This window comes from Semicossyphus pulcher, unplaced genomic scaffold (genome assembly GCF_022749685.1).
Source record: "Semicossyphus pulcher isolate SPU_LCO1_2020_fin unplaced genomic scaffold, fSemPul1.0.p SCAF_5, whole genome shotgun sequence".
NCBI classification, from domain to species: domain Eukaryota; kingdom Metazoa; phylum Chordata; class Actinopteri; order Labriformes; family Labridae; genus Semicossyphus; species Semicossyphus pulcher.
Window position 1 is genome coordinate 9,300,912 of NW_027211726.1, and position 13,030 is coordinate 9,313,941.

The following is a 13,030-nucleotide window of genomic DNA, read 5'->3' on the forward strand; positions in this document are numbered from 1 at the left end:
ACCCTGATCCGCTGACCTTACTGACACTGAAAACAGCCGAAATGGTGGCAAAATAAAGCCGAGAAAAGTATAATATACAGGGAACTTAATCAAACCTGGCAAATTACAAATCCAATGAAAGAGAGAGCCAGAAATGTTACATCAGGACACACTTACATCTCAACGTGAAGAACGCAAAGATGATACACAATGACCAGTCAGGCCAAAATGGTCTCGAAAGACCTCCGGTAATTAAATGCAACACACACAAATCTAGACTAAACAGACAGAGTGCAAGCAGAGGCCGCCCGTGACCTTCACTGCATGCAACATTAAAAATACAAAAGAGAGCAGCATGATAAATACTGAGCTTGTGTTAATCATGTGCAGCCGTTTTTCACTCGTGACTCCTACATCCTGTCATATCCTTGTTGTTTCCTGCCTGATGGGAAACCTCAGGGAACCCCTGTGGGGTCTCTAAACATCTCTGCAGGAAATCCACAAATGGAAATGTGAGGTTGCAAATCTACTGTGACCAATGGGATTGAAGGCAAATGAAAGGAAGGAAAGTGCATTTGGTGCAGAAGGGGGTAAATAAGTTCACTCTGTTGCATTGCTGTCGGGTCAAAGGTAGGGCCAGAAGTAAAATCCCTCCCCCCTAAGGGGTAGACTCCGGGGAATAAAATAAGCCTATAACTTCATAGCCAGAGCACACAGCTTCGATGAAACGTCAAAATATGAAAAACAGTTGTTGCTGAAAGAAGAGCACCATGCTGGTTTATGAGGCACCAAACGTCTTTAACAAGAGCACACCGGGTTACAATAAGAACCATGTTTCCTTCTTCATGCTGCTCTCATTGATGCAGAGCTGAATAGCCAGTGCATCCCCGTGTCTCTCAGCATGGGGTAAAGTTTATAGAACTGGTGTCATCATAATTTCATGAGGATTGTAAAATAAAAGATTTTGTATCTGTAACAATAGACCACAGGAAGCAGGTAATCCAAGTTGAGTGCTGCCTCATGGTTCAAACCGCGCACAGCCAATCCACAAACTCTCTTTTGCACGTTGTGGTCTGGCGAGGGTCAGTGGGCTTTTTTCTTGGGTAAGGTTCATCACCAGTGGGGGTCGACAAAATTTGGATCAGTCTATAGCGTGTGCTCTCCTCCACTGACACATAAACAAAACCCTCCAACCCGCATGGATGAGCCAAGCCAGCACACGGTATATGATCTTGAGTTTCAATATGAAACCAGGCTAAGAGTTAAGGCTATGCTAGCAGCTCTGAGAGGCTGTTCAGCATTATACAAGGCTAAACAGCCGGCTCACGGTGGCAATGCTAACATGGTAATGTTACAATGTTACAAGCATGATTTAGCAGACGCTTTTGTCCTGAAAGTTAATGGTCTATGCATTCATATCCGATGGCTATGCTAGAATTTGGGGTTCAGTGTCTTGCCCAAGGATACTTCGGCATGTGACTGTAGCAGTCAGGGATCGAACCCCCAACCTTCCGATTGAGAGACAACAGCTCTACCACTGCCCCTCTGATAATGCTTGGAAAAGTATAATGCTTATCACGTTCACCACCTATTTTTATCTTACTTTAGCAAACGTTAGCATGCTTATGTTAGCAAATTTGCACTTTGCACAAAGCACAGCTGAGGCTGATGTCATTTTCACGTAATAATGGGACTAAGTCATAAGTCAGGAGATTAAGAAATTCACCCTGATGGGGCTCAAAAATTTCTTCCAAATGTCATTATATCTCAACTAGCTACAACATGATGAAACACTACACTGGCTTGAGAGGAAAAGTCACGCATCACGAAAGGCAGAATCCTGAATCCACTGGGGACCACGAATGTCTGCACAGACTTTCAAAGGCCAAACCAATGGACCAACGAGCCGTGTCGCTAGCAAGGCTACAAACAACCAATAATTTGGCAATGTCAAGTTACAACTAAATTATCCACTGTGATCAAACACAGATTAGGTTAGGTAACATGCAGTTGGTAAGTCATGCTTTATGTACTTCCTGTTAACACAAACACTGTGTTGCTTATCTTTGCCATCATCTAAACAGTTCCTAGTTTTTCACTGATTGGTCCAACTCTATCATTTCTCAGCGGCTTTAATAGGTAATTAAACTTGTTTTCGTGGTTATACATTTGCTCACTCTTCTAATATGTTGGGACTTCTTCCATCATAAGCACCAAACAACTGCCAGAAAGTGCTCCTAGGCTGTTGTGTAAGACCATGTTTACAGTTAGAATCGTCCAAATCTCCCCGCATGTCAGACTTTTATTCTGGTAACTGACCTCCATCTTTGGAGCAGAGGTTTAACAGGTTATGGACGGTATCCATCATCTCCTGCTGCTGTCTCTGCAGGGCCGTGCTGTTTCCCGTAGCTCGGCTTAGCTGAGTCTCCAGCTCCCTGATAACCCCGCTCTGGCTCCCCACCAGGGCCTGCAGACTCCCCTTCTCCTGCTTTAGAGTCTCCAGCTCCTCACGGTGCCGCATCTCCATTTCTAACATCTTCTGCTCCAGGAGGCTGAGGGGAAGAAGGTCAAAAAAGTTTGTTATGGAAGATGGAGAAGTTTATACTTATTGCTTTATCTTCCTACAGGGCATCCAAATCCGTTGGAAGAAGACTTGTTTTCATGGATTTGAATGGATTGAATATTGTTTAATATTCTCAGAAATGTTAGTAATAAAGTTACACATGATTTACTGGTTATATGATGTTTATCTTTCTCATTTTTGTACTGGCATCACGGTTAGGGTTGCGATTATTAAATCTAGTTTACAAATACTCCTTGCTGTTACTTGGAGATGGACACTGCAAAGAATTTATAAGTGGTAATATTCTTACCTTCACAACTATATCACAACCCTTTCCTTATATAAACATTTAGACTGTTCAATGTCATGAAAAATGAGCTGACATCAAATTCATTAACTAATCGTGTGATTCCCCCTATTACAGATTCAGTAGGGAAAACTCTCTTCCCTCTTCATGAGCCTGATGAATTTCTAAGAAGAGATTACGCTTTCAAATGGTCATTTTTTCAGTGATTGCACGGCGTCCCGATGGAAACTGCAATGAGAGACCAAACAATTTTAAACACTACATCATCTAATTCAACCCCACCGGACCAATCACAGTTAATTACATTATTTGGAGACATGAAAATGTAATCAAAAGCCACATTTTAATTCACTGATGTTGCAACCAATGCAGCGTGGTCCAACAGGGAAACATAATCTCATGTATTTTCTGACTGATTCATGAACGTGAAAGAAAATACGAGCTTCCTTTTATGCTGTTGTGTACACAACTAATTCTTGTTTTGGAAAATGGACAAACTACATAGTAGTCAATGAAAGCTGGTAGCGAGTTTGTGTTTTGTTTACGCATTCCCACAGAGATTAGCAGTACTTAGAGTGAAAACTATTGTTTGCAAAGATTGGAATCATCTTTATTTCCTTCTTCTTCTCTTTGTGCGATATTCCCCAGTATGTTTACTGTCGAGTGTGTTTCTGGTTTTGTTTGCTTCAAGTGTTGTCTGTTTACCTGTTCTTGTCATGCAGCTTGCTGATCTCATTGGTCTGGACCATTAACTCCTTCTCCAACTTGTTAGTGGAAAGAGAATTTTCCAGCAGCTGGATCTCCAGCCGGGATGTCTGATTTAGAACCTGTCATCGGAAGAAATAAACAGAGAACAAGAATAGTAAAGATGATATTATGTCTCTATTTTAGCTTTGGTACATACACACATGCGTACAATACATCTAATATCATGAACATGTGCACCCAACCCTGTTGGGAAGCCAAAAACACAGAGCTGCATTTAGGCCTTTCTAGACTCAAAGAGGAAGTAACACGGGGAACATTGGAAGCATATATAAACCATCAACTTTGTTTTCATTTCGTCAAGTGTACACCCAACACATGTTAATACTTAGGAGATATTAATCTCTGCTATGATTATCTTTTTTTAACTTTGCAAACACTTATCTTTATACTGCTTTAGCAAAAATTACCCACCACTAACTTCCATCACCTCCTCCTCAAACATCGCCATATAAACACTAAAAGGGAGCTGAGCCAAAAAACTCAAAGAAGGGACAGGCATTTATATAGCATCCGTATTGTCTTTGGCAAGTTGTCCAGAACCTTTTAGGGGAAGTTGAAGGTGGAATAGTTTGGTTAACGGCCCATTGGATGGATCCTCTCAGAGCGAGTGTGTGTGCTTGAGAAGTGAATGGGACGCAGCTTTCGTTGTTCATGTTTAATGAGGTGTTACCTGTGTCTCGACGTCCGTTAGCTTGCGCGTCTGTGCAGCCGTCTGAGAGAGAAGGTTGGTGCCCATTTCCAACATGGCTGCCGTGTGGTTGTGGACTGCGCTCTGCTGCAGTTGAGCCATCTCTGTCTTCATGCTCTCTTTGATGTAGTTCTCAATCTGCAAAAACAAGGTTACAGAGAAATGATTAGAAAATGCCGACTCTAAATGATGCAGTAGACAGGGGTTAGAACCAAGAGGAGAACTATTTTGATAATCGACTAATCTGTCAATTATTAATTCGATTAATCGATTAATATTGGGATAAAAACAAAAAAAGCTCAATTTTAGTATTTCCAGCATATTATTCAAAACACAAAAATGATTATATCTTCTGTTCTTGTACAATGTACAATTTTATAGGGAAAGCAACCAAGATTAATCAGATATTGCTCAAGTTTCTGATGTGAACAAATAAAAGATTTACTTTGGTCTGTCTCTGACTAATGGCATGAAATATTACCATAACCATAACGTTATGTTTTACTCCAGTGTCTCTCCGACTGAAGTTTAGCTAATTAGCATTAGCTAAATCTGCTGTCTCCGGCAGATTAGTGTCCGTTCTGACGGACAAACGCACGATTACAAGTTAATTTAAACACAACGTGACGGACAGAAATACTTTCCATCAGTTTTCTCTCCATTTTGTGATGGTTTAATGAAGCCAGACATTAGCTTTATCAAGAATTACCGTTAAACTAGCTTTACCAGTGGCATTAGCTTATCAACAGCTTTACTACCACGGTACACTGTCCTCCGCTGCTTTGTCAGCGGCCCGGCTATGGGCCCATCACAAAACAGAGAGAAGAGAAAATAGACGGAATTTAAGTCCGTTACGTTTGTTTTGAAATGAACGTGAGAAGCCGTAATCGTGCGTTTCTCCGTGTTAACAGATGCTAATCTACCGGAGGCGGACACATCATCAGCACTGCACAACAAACTGACACTACTCATTGAAAAATAATTAATGTTTATCCCAAAGGAGCCCGGAGATGTTGTAACTTCCTGTAATTCATCACATGAGCTACACAAGCCGCGGCATTGGCTGGCTGCCCCCAGTGACGTTTTCACAGCGCATACTGTGCATCATAACACAGACCCAACTAATCGATGATGAAATTAATCAATTTAAACGATTGGTTGTTGCAGCCTTAGTTAACATCAAACTATGAGATAACATTCATTCATTTATAGCATCTGATGCTAATGTAAAAATCTGGTACTGCATTAAACAGATATTAAACCTTCTTTCTGCAATCACTGAATGGTAAAACATTGGATTTGGTTTAAAAGTTCCAGATGAGTTTTGAACTTATTTGGGGGCAACATACTTTTTAAGAAAACTATTCTCTTACACATTCATGGTAAAAGTAGAGTTTAAGGATATCCCATAATATTAAAGATTCATAGTAACATTTCTTTGACCACACGCTGTAAAGGGGGTTCATATGTAACAGCAGAGGAAAAGCATAAAAAAACATCATTTGAGTGGCACTCAAGTGAAGAATGGGTTCAGTCAACGTAGGCAGAGCCAGATGTAGGTGGTTAGCTTGGGATGGAAGAGGCAGAGATGGACAGATATTCACTGAAGCTTGTCCGGAAAGAACTCTTTCATTCTAATCTACAAACAAATGACAAGATGCAGATAGAGGCGTATGTCTGATAAGATAACATCTTATGGATTAACTATATGGAACATGTGTGTATTGTGCTTTCATTTTCCCTCCCAAGTAAAATGTCAATTTAGGAGCTTTTTCCATTTCCTTACTGAGGCTCAGGCGGGTTCCTGTGCTGTTTCCTTTCTGTCATTTCTGTCCCCTTGCTCGTTGACTTATTACATGTAGAAGGGCTTGTCTGTGTATTGTCACAGACATGCTTTTATTTTATAAATAAATCCGACTCAATTGGATTTGAAGAGTCCACTTGTTCATCTGGTTGTTGTCAGTCTGAACACACACTGAGATGATTCAATAATCGGCCATTGGGGAGGTTTCCATCCACTTGATCTTTAAAAGAGTTTGTTTGAGTTTCGCTTTGGCTCATCAATGGACTGTGACAGCCATGTTTCAGGAACCGATCCGCCAAGACAAATCCGTGTCAAACAGCACAACATCACATGTGTTGGTGTCCTTGGCAACGGTTCTCGTCCCGAACTGAAACTGAGGGGCAGAATCCTACTAAGACGCTAAGACAGACTGAGCTTGTTGAGGAAAATACTTTGTTGTGAGTAACAAGACAGTGCACTTGTTGTCTCAATGCATCTGTCCTTTAGTCTTTAGTGACAAATTGCTGCCATTATCTTGTTAGCCCCACCAGAGTCCTGCACGGGTCCAGTTCTGCAAACCCGCATCCACCCATACAGGCAAAGTATAACAACGGAACCGACCTGTTACCCGCATTTATCTCCGATTCAAATCTGTACCCGACCGGACCCGTTAATATAAGACCCGCAACCCGACACGTGATTAATTTAAACACACAGGCTACAGTCACTCACTTTCAAGTGCGTGCACAATTGGTACACGTAGAAACATTAAACAAATCATAGGCAAATCATTTGCCAGAAACGATCACCAACTACATGTTGCTACGCACTGTGCTGGACATTTAATTGCCTTGGAGGTTGCTGTGCAAAAAAAAGAATATCGTCCACAGTCCCTGGTTTGAGCTGGGTTCTCCGTTCCTGAATCTCAAATGCAGCGGAGGAAAGGTCTCTTTCACTTGCTTCGCTTGATGCCGGGATGGCGACCAGATTCCGTGCAATCCGTGCCAGGTTCGGAAACGTTTTAGCGTACAAATTCCAACGCTAATTGGGTTATGGTCTCCTGTAGGTACCCGATCCGGTGCAGGACTCTGAGCCCCATTGCACGGTTACTTTCTCCCACTGAGGGTCCAGACAAAGGGACAATATTATACATATTTGTATGAAAGCAGACTTGGACTGTGAGTCTCAAACTTGCGGAAACAGTGGAAATTAATTGCTTCAGGCTGTTTATAGAACAAGACTTTGAAAAAAATGCAAGGACAAATTATAGGCAGGACTATTACCACTAGCCATAACCTAGATCGTTTTTATATGGTTTCAATATTTTTTTATTTGATCAATTTCCACAGGTCAGTAAAGGGTTGGTACGGTTTTCAGGGTTTCCATTATGGCTCAGTCTTGAAAGTTGTATATTGGAGTGCTTCCATTCACTTTTCATCAATTAGATCAGAAAATTAATCAGTTCTCCTTATAGTCCTTCTAGAACATGCGCTTCAACTAGTAGCAGCAAAGTCTGGTACCTACGGATTTCTCTGAATCTTTACTTTATTTTTGTTGTATTTTTATCATGTTTTGTCAACTACTGATGGATGTTTCTGTGGGGAGAAGAGCTTCTTCAAGAGAGCAGCAAATCTGGAGGATACCGCCCTATTCAAGCTGAGAGGTGTTTTCGTGGTTGCCGTGCTGGTGTAGAGGTGAAGGCTTGGAAATGGAGATGTAAGCCCTTTCTGCCATCAGTCATCATGGGAGGTGTCAATACCGTATACCGTGAGGGCAGTTTTCTGTGTTTTGCTGAAACCTGGTTGGATGTTGGAACATCTCAGACTCCAGCGTGGATCTACCTGGCTTCACTCTCGTACGGTCTGACAGAGATGCTAAGGATTTTAGTGAATTTCCCTTTGGGGACCAATAAAGTTATTGTTATTGTTACTGTTACATGTAAGTGACCAATCCCAAGGCTTTAGGAATGCTGTTTCAAAATTGCAGAAAGATTGATCATTTGGCCGCCACAGGCCAGTTATCGCTGTCTAAGACCTCCTGCCGACTCTGTTCAGCCGATATATTGGTCTTGGACTTGTATTTGCAACCATAGAGTTTCAGAATGATCTATCTGTGTCTGTTGGCATGTTTAAATATGTATACTGGATACATTACCTTCAAAACTCTTGCTTCTGTAAAGATTAAGTGAAAATCAAGACTTCAATTGATCCAACAGTGACAGATAATGAAAACTCAGAGCGTAGATGGACTGTTTTGCTCTTCAGCAGAAACAGCCCGTTTTCAGCCATCTGCGCAGGTCTGCCAAGTTCAATTAGTTTTTTATTGCAATATCCTTTCTTGGCAACAATATTAAAGTGAAATTCATCATTTCTTTGGGCGGCATTTCAGGCATAATACAGCTTCCCCTGACTGCGAACTACATAAGGCTGATATAAGTGTCACTTTCCACACAACCTCCAATGGTCTGGCCCGAAGAATTGGAAAGAAAACAGCGACTCTGGAATCCAAAGAGCTCAATAATGATGGATTACTCTGCCTGATAATGAAGCATAGAATATTAATGTGTTTCAGTCCATCTAGAAATATGAAATCTATCAACTCTGCGGGTGGTGTATGCGGTTTTTACATCCATTGAGGTGTTGGTAGAAAACTTCAGATATCTCCGCTTTGAATATTGGCCAGCGTTTTGTAAGGTGTAAGTCACCTTGAGAGCAAAGGGACAGATGGCTGAAGGAAACCCAAGCCCAGCAATCACTCCATGGTTCGTCTCTTAGGGAATGTGGCTGACTCAGACCTGGATCTGGTGGGGGTCATAAACGGAAAGTACCAAGGAGAAACAAGATTACACAAACACGCCCAATCATGTAAAATCACCACTCGGGAAGCAGTAAAATAGGTCTACGTGGGTGTCGGGTTATTTCGATGGTTTCTAACCTCGACTCCAGCTAAATGCTGCAGTCGGTAACTATTGTCAGCAATGAAAACAAATACTCTGTTTCGATGCCAGAAATGTAAATGTGTGTCACTTGGGAGTGGGATCGGGATGTTGAAATAAATTTAAGTGCATAATGAGAATGCAAAGGCTATGGGGCTTTGTTCTCTGCTAAGATGTGAGGGTCTTATTTCCTACATTTTTAGCTGACCTGAAGCTTCAGTTCACGAGGCTGTTTTCACTTTCATCAACAGATAGTCACAGAGCCAATGAAATGACAGAACCAAGTGGTCATTTGTCTGATACTTGTAAAACCCTCTCTCCAATGGGAATTTGATGAGAAACAGGTTTCAGACCAGTAAACTTGGCTTAAAAAATGCTTGGGTGGGCCTCTGCGTGGAGCCCACCAACTCAGGGTTAAACCAAAAGAATGGGGGTCACCCATGAGTATGGTAATGTGTAACCATCTAAGCACAAGGGATATTTTTCAACAATTCAAACAATACAGAGTAAACTCGATAAACCTGGTTTCAGACTTAAAGGGGTCACATGGCATCTTTAAAGTGAGAGTATGTAACTACGCTGAAGTGTAGCTACTGCAGACAAAAGTGAAAATCATTAAAATACTAAAGAGAAAGAATCATTATGTCTTTTACAGTATTTACCGGAAGTTTGCTAACATTAGCCACCATTAGCCACGAGTCATACCAGACCATTTAAGGCTGTACAGTTGCAAAACCCTGAGAGTGTACCAGAGAGGGATGCTGAGTTTTATTGCTTCTAAATTTGACTTTTCATTTGAAAAAGAAAGTGTGTCATGCCTTTTCAAACATTTACCTTGTATCTCTTTTCAGGGACATTCCAGAAAGTGCAATTATACCTGCTCTCAGAACGTGCTAAACGTTGCCTCTGGTTTGACAAAATCACTGTTTGCAATGTGAGAATCACATAAACACAAGTTTATGTTGCCCTACGTGCCACTTTACACCGAGACGTAAAGGTTTTAAAAGGTGGTGCTTTTAGCACAGTATGGCTTCATGTGGACAGCCGAATGATGCCGACATTATAACCTTAGCTGCACACCCAAAAGGCAGCACACTGCATGTACAGACTTGTCAGATGAGACTGTTTATGAGGTACAATTGGCTAATAATCACGACTGCTTTAGGCTGTCTAGAGAACAAGTGTTGTCTAGTGACAAGCTGGACAACATAAAGCAGACTGTAAGGGGGGAGTGTTACTGAATGAACTCCTATTCATGGAAAGCATCCCAAAAGGCCCAAAATCCATCAGCCGAGAACGATCCTGTACATTCTCATGCTGAAGCTGCTAAATCGCCATCACTTGAGAGCCAGAAACAGGATAATCCTTCAAAATGATACTCCCTGCTATCATTGTTACAGATTACTGAAAATGTTTACCACTTTTCTGACATTTCCCTTTTAGCCATTCCAAAGGGGGGTCTTGATCTTTTCCAAACAGCAGCAGTAGCTCCGCTAAGAGACACGGTTAGGGTTAGAAAACGGTGGGTCTGGACTGTATAAAACGCTTACTGCTGAAGCTCTGTCACATCTCTGCTTATCTCTTACTGTGTGTGTCTGTGGGGAGGCGATGGTGAAGGTATTGCAGGGCAGTCTGGCTTCTGGGATGCATCCCTTACGCTCAGGATCCATTTCAGTCCACTTTAATGGACTAGAGCACGGGAGGCTGTTACCCACCGTGACCCACCCCCTGATATCAGCACCTCCTGGTGTATAAAAAGCCTTGGGACCGACACCAGCTAATACACTTACACCTTCTTATCGCCCACCAACAATGAAAGGTGAATTTGACACCCCCTCTTTGAAACCTGTTCCTATAAATCCCTCTAGTAGGGCTTTAGGAGGTGTTATCCAGACTCACTGCCCCGTCACTCTCCAGCATTGTGTAAGATAGAGATGAGGAATCTCTGTATGTTAGAAGGCTGTCTTACTCAGTCACTGGCTTGTTTGTTTTTAAATCCACCTTGAAACAGTTTTAAAGCCCTCTGTCAAGATGAGGTGAGTAACAACTCAGGCTGAACCCACAGTTGACCTCTGTGACCTTAGCCCCGGTGGCCAACATCCAGGCGTTTACTCAATTGCTGCCACATTTCTTTCTTCTCACTGAATGTCAAAACAGAGAAAGTAAAAGACAGATACAAAAAAAAAAAAGAGCCCCCAATGCCTTCGAAGACAAAATAGCACGTACACTTGAGTCTGAAATGTTAGCATATGATCAAGTGACAAACACCCCCAAACATGAATTTTCTAATCATAGCTTAGCTGTCGTAATGAAGCACTTCAGGGGTGACCTGCCATTAACAAGTTTCCAAAACCGGTAGTGCAGGAGGCAAATTGTAAGGCACAGATTAAACAATGTGTTTATCTGGTCTCATGTAAGCTGCCATCATGAGCACGTTTAGCTTAATAGCTAACTAGCCTATCCCTACGTCAACTAAATGGCTCTTTAAAGGAAAACTAACTATATAACATTAGTTTGAAGGGTTAATCATTTACTGTGTAGCATTGACCCACTGTGAGGAAACACCTCCTGCTATCAGAGTTATAGCTAACGTTAGCCTGTTTACTGGATTTGTGGAACACTAAACATACTCAGCTGAAATACGAAGTATGTAAACAGCAAAGCAAGGGAATGACAAAACTGTTTGATCTCACATTGTACCTTATAGCCTACACAGTAGCCTACGAAGTCAAGTATTCAGTGTTTACAGCTAATCATGAAGAAACCGTTAGCCAAACTAGCGATCTAGCTAGCTGATTAAGTTAAGTAAGGCAATGGTTGCCAGCTAGAATGAAAAGAAAGATCTTGTGAAGCTGTCTGAAATTCAAGGAACCAATTTTTTTTATCACCGTTTGACAGTTAGCGTTGCAATTGGTCAAATCTCGAATACTAAAACAACCCAGCTACTGCTAGCACCAGTTTTTTTCTCTTCTTTTGCATCACACTCTCCTTTTCACCCCCTTAATCTCTTTGTCAAGATGCCATTATCTCTCTATCTGAAAACAAACCAGCCGTTCCTCTGAATAAATCACTGGAAAAATCATTGTGCTCACTTGAAGGTGTCCAAAATCGTTTTGGCAGGTTCTGAGGCATAACATTTAAAACCCTTCAAAGGCTATCTTTCAAAATGGTTGTTAACAAGGCAGACAAAGACAAAGTGAGAATATTTCACTGATGGTTGAGTTTAAACTTGGTTGATATGTTGGTTGTTTCTTTGGAAAAACAAATCAGAACGTCTAACCTTCGTGCGATATATTTAAACCTAAATTGATTTTCCGTATTCCTTCTGTCAAATACGTGCGACCGGTAAATCGTTATTCAGTGTGAAGTAGTAAAATAAACCACAAATTGTGAAAACAGAGTGGAAAATGTGATGATAATATTCTGATGTGTTGAATTTTCAAATGACTAATGAGCTTTGTAGCTGGCCAATTTACTCCAGGGTACAACAATAGTAAACCACACTGAAATAACAAGGCCTGGTTCATGATTTTGAAACACAAATTGGCAGAAGTGTGGCTTTAGTTGGGGCAAAAAAAAGAGATTTCATGAAGAGGTCAAATATCCAGAAATCCAAAAGCCCTGAGAATTAAAATGAGACTGGATGTAATGTTTTTCCTACTTTCCTTTGGGAATATAAATACCCTATTAGAAAACATTGATATGGCAATTAACTTTCACTGTTATAATGATTCCTTTTCTAACGTACGTGACTAACGTACCATCACCAGTAATATCCCACTATATAAACGTAGCTTCTAACGTCATAAGACTTTTAAATCAACAGTTTGACAGTGTTATGTCTACAAGAAATGATCCTCAAGCCTCAGAGCATGATATACGAGAGAACGTTTTCTGGTTATCTGTAATATGTAAGATAAAAGGCAATTCCTCTCAAAATTTAAAGGGCATATTCAGAAGTTATGACATGGTAACGGTCGTAAAGGTTCGCTTAGTATTAAAAAGAT

General features: G+C 41.1%; 1 protein-coding gene across 1 annotated transcript in view; it reads right to left on the reverse strand.

The window, feature by feature from the left end:
- Positions 1-13,030, reverse strand: part of angpt1 (angiopoietin 1) — a 63,190-nt gene that overhangs the window by 33,623 nt on the left and 16,537 nt on the right. Inside the window, exons 2-4 of the mRNA XM_069681148.1 lie at positions 4,288-4,443; positions 3,555-3,676; positions 2,299-2,531 (exon numbers count right to left, since the gene is read on the reverse strand). Coding sequence (XP_069537249.1) covers positions 2,299-2,531; positions 3,555-3,676; positions 4,288-4,443 — 511 coding nt within the window. The remainder of the gene's footprint in view (positions 1-2,298; positions 2,532-3,554; positions 3,677-4,287; positions 4,444-13,030) is intronic.